The sequence below is a fragment of the Labrus bergylta genome, chromosome 4, assembly GCF_963930695.1.
Source record: "Labrus bergylta chromosome 4, fLabBer1.1, whole genome shotgun sequence".
NCBI lineage: Eukaryota > Metazoa > Chordata > Actinopteri > Labriformes > Labridae > Labrus > Labrus bergylta.
In genome coordinates, this window is record NC_089198.1 from 10732298 (window position 1) to 10741238 (window position 8941).

Consider the following 8941-nt stretch of genomic DNA (forward strand, 5'->3'; position numbering starts at 1 on the left):
TGATAGATATTTCTAGAAGAGGAATGGTTCAGGGTAATGTGTATAGGAACATCAAATACAATTGAATGATTTTATTTAGCTCTACTGATTGTGAAAACTGCTGTTAATCTTTGTTCTGTTTTGTTTGTGTCTGTATGTTGTTACTGTGGTTTGTTGTGTATTGTGTTAATTTGTTGGTCCTTGTAATTAAAAAATAAATACATTAACACAGAAATTTATAGTAATATTCATGCACCAAATATCAAACTGTGAGAGAGGAGTACTACTCCAAAACCGCCAACAGTACATGCTGAATTTATTTGTTTTGGGGGTGTTTTACATCGTTTTTTCCACCAGATATTAATTGGATTTTTACCTACAGTATTTGATTTTTACACTTGATTATTATTGCAATTGATCTAAATATTCTATTTGTATGAGGTCTTGTTAAATAGACGTACTTGTCAGGCCCACATTAAGATTAAGATTTACTTTTATTGATCCTGCAAGGGACAATTCTGTTTTGTTTTTACACTCTGTAAGTCATGCAACACACACATAGGCTGAAATACACACACATGCACAAACAGGATCTTATGGACATGCACTAATGGAGAGATGTCAGAGTGACGGAGCTGCCCACAGCAGGCGCTCCTGAGCTGATGGTGGGGAGGGGGTCTGGTTTCTTGCTCAAGGGCACCTCAGCAGTGCTCAGGCACCTCTCCAGCTACCAGACCAACTTCCATTTTTGGTCTGCACCGGGACTTGAACCGGCAACCCTCCAGTTCCCAACCCAAGTCCCTACAGACTGATCTACTGCTGCCCCATAATGTGTAGATTTATACATTGGATGTTATATATTCATATCTAAAGTCTATGATATGTTACATTATCATGTCATTTCGTATTGGGATAGACCTGTAGATGGCATGAAGGAGGCGTGGTGGTTCCCTAATGGATATTTGTACTATACTACGTATGATTAACAGCTACTAATTTGACCTTTCAAGGAGACTTCTCCAAGTGTTGTTTCAGTGGGCAAAAGAGACAAATTATCTTAGCTGTACTTTTTACTGTCAATGCCGGTGGTGGAATAAAAAGTCTTTATAATGTTGAGATTTAAAAACAAAAAAAAGGTCTTCTTTCTATTTACTGTGTTTTCATCAGTGATGATAGTCAATAAGTAAACAAACTGGACAAAAACTTACCAATAACAGGGGAAACGCAACTGAAAATTCCTGAATAGCAAGTTCAGTGGATGTGGATTTAAGATTTTCTAATACAGAGTTTATATATTCCATCAATTAAAATATACTCTGTAAGTAAAGACCAGCATTTAAACTCTCTCTGTGTTAATATTTATTTTATTTAAATACACCCTAAAGCCTGAAACCTTTTAACATCAAGCTGATCATGGTTTCTGAATGTTAAAAGTAAATCTGCAATAAAACAAGTTGAGCATCAAGCATTTTAAAATGTCAGTGCAGGAACTCCATCATTCTTCTTACAATCCACGACAAAACAAACATAAATTGCATCATATCTTTATTTCATTTCATATATTTACAAAACAAAATAGTGTCAAATATCAGGCTGCATTTCTTTGACGGTGCTCTGGGCATGTTTACATCAGCCCTGAGTGTTGAACAGATTGCACCCCCCCCCCCCCCCTTCCATCAGTGACGACCACAGGCCTTTATGGACCTCCACAGCAGCAGCGTGTGTTTCATGTAAATCTAAATTTCAGTGCACAGCTGACTGAATCCTTTCACAGTAACCCTTTATCGTACAGTTATTGATGCGCTGATGGCCGTGTGAATTCGAGAGACCTCTCTGTCTATGGTCCCCGCAGTGAAAAAAAACTGTCCACTGGCGTTAGCAGCTGGTGAAACGTGGACGCTGGAGTAAACAAACCACAGGCGAAAATGTGCTAACATCAGACTGATCTCACCCCACCTTTTTCTGGAAAGAACATGATGTACTTTTTTTTCTCTCAATGAAGGGGGACAGGATTCACGTTCCCTGTTATCAGAAGGTAAACAGCTCGTGAATACCTCTGAAGTGTTTTTCTTTCCTAGCTGGGACCCCCCCCACCCCCCCGTACCAAAGAAAACAATCACTCTGCACATTTTAAAAAACACAGGGAATCACAAGGGAAGCACTTTGCACAGTAACTCTACACTATAATGATCACTGTCACCACAGCAAAGGCATCCGGATATCATCATTGCAATCACGTTAAATCTATACCTGGGGGGGGGGGGGGGGGGGGGGGCTAAATAGGGGGAATGGATCTTGTTTTGTTTTTTTGCCACATTAGTTGGCTGGATTACAGTAGAGAACGTTTTAAGAGGTGTTCAATCCTCTTTAGCCTTTTTCAATTATTTAAATAATTAACACACGTACACTCGGTTACTTCCTGTTTCCTTACATGTTAATAAGTGATTAACTCTTAATTCAACTCCTATACAGTCTGTACACAAACAGAGGAGTGCAATTAATGAATGAAGAACCAAAGAAATTGTCACTAAGGTCACATTAATCTGGGATGATATTGCAAATTTGGTTTCAAATCTATGATCTTAAATCTCGCCCTGTAGTGAGAAACTAAAATAAGAGCTTCAAAGTTTGCCAAGGCACTGTTTATACCCGTGAAGTGGTGTGATAGATCTTTTTACCATGAGGCTAAACAGTTGAGACAACACAGCGCTTCTGCTGCGTTTCAGGAAAAGGAATGATGCTTAAAATTATCAAGTTAAAGCGCTAAACAAACCGCTGACAAACTAACGCAGAGATGTTCAAATCTTTACAGTTGTGAGGTCAGTGATTTTGGACAGAAGAGTTTGTGTTTGCATGTGTGGTTTCTTGTTGTTTTTTGTTTTCCTGCCTCCTCCTGTTGTTACTGCACTCACACACTCACAACACACACACACATTCTGCTTGAGGGAGAACAGTGTCGACGGTCTGGTCACACCTGTCTGATATTTGCTTCTCTCTCCTTTCTTTGCTGCCCGACTGTCGCTGACGCCCACACAGAGTGACCCTCTGGCTCCAGCGCTTATGATGGACTGCACCAGTACCTCCTTCACATGACGGAGCACTGATCTGCCGCCCCCGCCCCAGGGCCTCCTGGGAGGTTGAGGGACTCCATGTCGAAGTTAAGGCCTGGAGGCTGGTGGGGAAGAGGAAGGAAGGAGGGTGTGGATTATTAAGTAAGGGTAGGGACAAATGGAAGTGTGTACCAACAGAATGCACATTTGTTAACAGCCAAGAGATTTTTCATTACCGCTTATAAAGTAAAAGAATTACAAACAGTGTGTGAAATGGAAAAGTAAAAATGTAAAGTGATTTTGTTTCTATTTCTGTAAGTGGACTATTTGCAGAAATATTTTTGACTCTTGTTATTCTTTAATGAATGACCAAAATAAAAACATTCATTCAAAATGTCCCGCTGTGAGGGACGTGTGAATAACAACTTTGGGAAATTTCAGGGGAAGGCTGTCCTCAAAGTTTCTAGTCATTTTCAGAAGTGCACGAGTGGAAAAAGCTACAGTCAGACCTTTTTATTCTCTACATTATCGAAGTGCTTTGCCAGCAATAGAGAAAGGTTTGGATGAAGCCATCGTGATCCAGGGCTTTGTAAACACAGCTTTTTTGGAACGTTGCCCTTGTTAGAAAGCGTCAGGAGACAACTTGTTTTGGTGGAACAATGCACATGTGGAGCTGAGCGGTGGAATCAAAATAAATCTCTTGTAACGTAAGTCAACTGTGTGATATGTCTATGGGCCCATCACAAATGCACTGCAGATAATTTAGATGATGGGGAGTTATTGGATGTTTTACTGGACGAAGACACACTATCATGAAAGCGTGGGGAAAGAACAGGCGAGCAAAAAAGAGTATGAAAAGCCGCACTACACGCACTAAGATTCCATCGGTTTTTGCATCCGTTGCATGACATAAATGGCATCACGCCTGCCTGCTCGCTCGCTCGCTCACTCACTCACTGTGAATGTTCCTGAATATTACCGGCTGCATTCACACGTTGGCTCACCTTGAATTCATGCAGATATTTTACGAGGTAATTGGCAGGAAAGGGGGGGGAAGATAATGTCTGGGTGAAAAGTGTGTTCATTTGCATTCACACATGCAGCCAACGGGGACATTTCATGACTTATCAGGAGTGCAGAGCATGCATGGAAAAGGGCCACAGTGATACTAAGCACGTCTAATATGGAATGGTTTCCATAACTAGTGGGCAAACATGCAAACATCCCTTCTAGACAGAAAGTGTTATAGATGTTCTGTTATTACATTTTTGCAACAATTCACTTTAGGAACCGAGCTGGCTTTATTCCTGCACCATAACGTCATCAAAACTTGCCACAGCAGAACACCGTCCATATACTATCCTCTATACGAACACTGATTTAATTGCTGAAGGCTTTCCCTTCGTCTTCATGTTTTTGATGTCTTGTTTGAATTGCCTTGTTCCTGAAATGTGCTCTATAAAAAAAACTCGACTTGATGGACGTGGAAAAACTCACCGCGTCACCTGCCAGCTCCTTGGGTGGTTGGCCCAGGTCTTGCAGCTGTAAGTAAAATGATTTTTTTTTTAAATCAGTGGAGAGTTTCATTCTTAACATTCACCAGAGAGTAAACGGAACATCTGCGTGCGCTGACACTGTCTTTTTAGTGTGTTATATCTGCATAATGTAAGATTGAATCTTTAGCTGTATTGATTGATTTTTCTTCATCACAGTGACTTTGATTTATGAGAGTGAAATGCAGAGCGCGTCGACCTTTTGCATCAGGTCCATGATGTTCTCGAACGTGCTCTCTTTATCCTCCGCCGTCTCCTCCTCCTTCTCAAAGAGCTTACAGATCTCTCCCATGATTTTGGCCTGCTTCTCATAGCGCTGGTAGTCCTCTGGGCTGAGGCTCGGTTTATTGGCGTCCAACCACTCTGGGTACTATAAAAGCGGGGAGGGAGATTTATGAGTGGCGCGATGTAGTGAAACTGGAGAGCACAGTGAGGCCGAGTTAAAAAACACAAACCTTGGCAGTGATCTCTTTGAGAGACGGATAAAGCACTTCCTTAGAGAGGAGATTCTGCATGATGGACTGCATGATGGGCAGGATGTTTCCGTCGTCACCGCCTCTTTCACCACCCTCATCCAATCCCAGGCCTTCGAGGGCTTTGACGAGGTCGTCTCCGGCCAGTCCTGATGACTGCGCGAAGAACAACACAGTCAGTGAACCGTTTCAGTCACTGTGAACAATTTCAGAACATCTGCTCGAGTCGAGACTTTACCCACCTGCAGGTTGTCTGCATTTTTGGCCAAACCACGCAGGGTGTCTTTAAGACAAGAGGTGAATTCTTGTTGGGAGGCGGTGTCAGTGCCTGTACAAAACACACAGCACTCAGGCTACAGGCAAGGTACGTGTAAAGATAGAGTCAGTAGCTTTTTCCGATGAAAGATTTAGAAAAACGTAATGCTGCATACACGTGTGACGGTGACTGCTGGAGTTTCATGTTTTGGTTGACTCAGGTCGTTTCGGGGTGGGGACCGGGAGTATTTCCTCCAACCAATGACAGAGCACAGGTGAGTTTCTGCAGCTCTGCGCTCTGTCAGGTGAATCACCACTCGTAAAAGGCTTTCTCTAAATGGAGAGTGAACCTTGGTTTGGCATTCACCCGTGGACACAGAGTTAGCTTGCTTTCTGTTAGACAAACACCGCTGGTTAGCGTGTGCTAGCTCGCTAAATCATCGGCTTTTCCATTACAACAAATGTGATATTCTCTGGTATAGCTTGCAGTGTAGGTACCGGCAGGAAAACATGCACGCTAAGTCCTGCAAGCGGGCGTTAGCTTCTAGTGGGGATGAGCTCAATTTGAATATTGTGTTTACAAGCTGCAACAAACATTCCTGCTGACTCCACCTTTCCTGTTTTCAAAATCACAAATAACGCAAGCAGCGAGCCTTACCGACTTTCCCTGCAGCCTCGGACAGTTTATGAAAGTGCTGCAGCAGTTCTGGCTCCTCGTGAGCCAGCTCAGTCATGGCCTTCTCCCACTCCTCCTTGGCTTGTGTGGCCATGTCACCCTCGAAGAGAGTCTCGAAGAGTTTGCAATCTTCAAGCAAGGGTGGCTACATAGAGAGGAAAAAACACACACACAGGTAAAAGCACCTTCTTATCACATATTTTATAAAGACTGGGAGATACACTGAGCTATCAAATGCAACTTGTTTTGATTCAATAAACACAATTAGCAAGACAATTCTTTTTCCAATTTTGGATCTTTGGGTTTAGTTTTCACACCCTGTAGTTCTAACAGAATTTGAGGCTGTCACTTTGTAGTCTCAGCACGACGTGGATACTGGAACAGCACTACACAAACACCTACACACACCTTTTCTGCACCACTGCTGGCTGAGGAGGAAGCAGCTGCAGGTTCTGGGGCTGGAGGGGCCGATGTCTTGTCAAAGTCATCCAAGGCACCTGTGACACGGGGGACCACATGAGAACACTGACTCTCTGAAGATGTCGCATTCAATATTCAAACTCAAAATTAGGCTGAAGCTGCAGAACAGTTAACGGTGGCACAAATTAATTTTAAACTTTGATGTGATTCTAGTAATCAAATACCTGCTTGATATAATAGTAACAAAAATAGAATTCCTAGGCATTCAATATCGGCTTATTTCTTGTTTTTTTTAATGACCAAAACTTGCAGGCAAACTCCTGCACAATGTCTAAACTGCACATTGGTGCAGCTCTTAACTGAAACGTTGCCAATGTTTTTTTTAGAATTTCGATGGCGTCAACACCTCGGCTCTCTGTGCGTTTGTAAGAGACATCAGCATAACTTTTGTATCTCTGTGCGACGCCAAAAAGACTTCAGAAATGTCAACATTTCACTCACAACTATGGGTTAAAATATGACCGAGGATCTGAAGTTTTTGGGGTTTATTTATAGTTTAGACTTTTCTACAATCAATTTTTTTTTAAATGATCAGAGATTGTATTTTATTAAAAACAAAAAGGATCAGAGCATCGACAATTCTGACAACCTCATTCCAAATGATTCAGCTCATCAGGGTAATCCCATTCGCATCGAGTCTTCCTCTCTGATAATACTGCATCATGTTCCTGTCTATGGGTAACATGCAATATATGTTGTGTTGTTTTGCGCCTTTCTGTTTTTATTTCCTGATTCGGGTGGAAGCAGCTGAATGTTTGGCAGCACTCTGACACCAAGACAAATTTCCCCAAGTGGACTTTAAAGTTTATCGTGTCGTGTCTCAGCAATCTGAAGCTTTTCTACAGCATCAAAAACACGACGTTCATCACTGATGTTTACAAACGTAACGGAAACTGTAACTGTGCTGTTAGTTCAAACTTTAAGTCACTAAATGGGGTTCATACTATAATGCCATTTAAAATCCACACATGCATGTATCCATAACTGAACCGAGTTGTTGTTCATCCCTATCCTTCTTCCTGCACCTCCATCTATCCCAGACCAACACAGTTTCTGCAACATGAGTCTGGTTCTGCCTCTTAAATTCATTTGCTGAATGTTGCTTAGCATTCATGATGGATTCATGTTGGGTCTTTTAAGAGGACACAACAAAGAGTGAGATCTTTTACCTGCTTTTTGTAAAGTGTCTTGAGATAAAACAAAAAAAAGGTGTTATAAATTGGAGCTACACAAATGCAGATTTGGTTGATTGACCTCTTGAGACACCACGGGGGGTATAATGTACTATTCAAAATACAAACTGAACCAAACAGAAAAGCACAAAGGTAAGAAAACAAAGACTTCCTGCTGCAACAATACTTTGATTGACAGCTCAGCCGCCACGTTAAATTATCAGGTTTTCATTCAATCTGGATCAACAAATCACACACACACACACACACACACACACACACACACACACACACACACACACACACACACACACACACACACACACACACACACACACACACACACACACACACACACACACACACACACACACAGATCTGACAGGCCGTCACTTGGAGCTTCTTGTGACCCGGACAGGATGTCCCGACACACACATGAGCTCCCTGCATCGTTTTAAACACCAGGACAACCCGTACAAGGAGAACCGCTTTGAACACGTGCTGTCATTCCTTACTGTCCAATAACTCGTCCAGTTCTGCATCGTGTCCGGTGGACTGGTCTCCTGCTCCCGACGCCATGATGTTACCCTCTCCGAGCACCGAATACTGTAGTCCCCGTAAACTGACGTTTCGTGGTTTTTAATAATGTCGCACAAACAATTACGTCATAACAACGGTGTTGTTTTGAGATCTGGCGACATCTGGTGGTAGAAAATAAAAATGAAACCAGAAAATGTAAAACTAGATAAAAATAAAATATAAATAATAATATATAAATAAACAAAAATAATAATTATTATATAAATTATAATTATATTATAATTATAATATAATTATAATATAATTATAGTTATTATTATTATAATCATTATTATTATTATTAGTATTATTATTATATAAATTATAATTATTATTATTATATAAATAATTATTATATAAATAATAATATATAAATACAAATGAAAAGAAAACCAGAAAGAAAACAGAAAATTTAAATCAGAATCAGCTTTATTTGCCAGGTATGCTTACACAAACAATGAATCTAACTTCGGTGAACTGTGCTCTCTACAAAGGTATAACTTTAAATATCACAATAAACACAAAATAGGCTCAACACAAAATAAGCAAAGACTAATATGTACAAGACTAAATAAGATAATAGTGCAGTGAAGTAAACATGTAATACAAAAATGTGACAGATGGGTTAATTAAAAAGTCAAATCTTTATGTATTTTAAAGGGACAGTGCACATTAATGAACATAAATATGTTAATATGCTAGATTGTAGCCATGTGATAATTTC

General features: G+C 40.7%; 1 protein-coding gene across 1 annotated transcript; it reads right to left on the reverse strand.

Moving 5' to 3' along the window:
* Positions 1 to 1507: 1507 nt before the first annotated feature.
* On the reverse strand, positions 1508 to 8308 carry pex19 (peroxisomal biogenesis factor 19). The gene is made up of 8 exons (XM_020651974.3): positions 8154 to 8308; positions 6395 to 6483; positions 5969 to 6131; positions 5298 to 5383; positions 5038 to 5211; positions 4782 to 4952; positions 4527 to 4571; positions 1508 to 3151 (listed from the first exon to the last, which is right to left on the reverse strand). The coding sequence occupies exons 1-8, from the start codon at positions 8215 to 8217 to the stop codon at positions 3065 to 3067; spliced, it is 879 nt and encodes a 292-aa protein (XP_020507630.1). The 5' UTR covers positions 8218 to 8308; the 3' UTR covers positions 1508 to 3064.
* Positions 8309 to 8941: the final 633 nt, after the last annotated feature.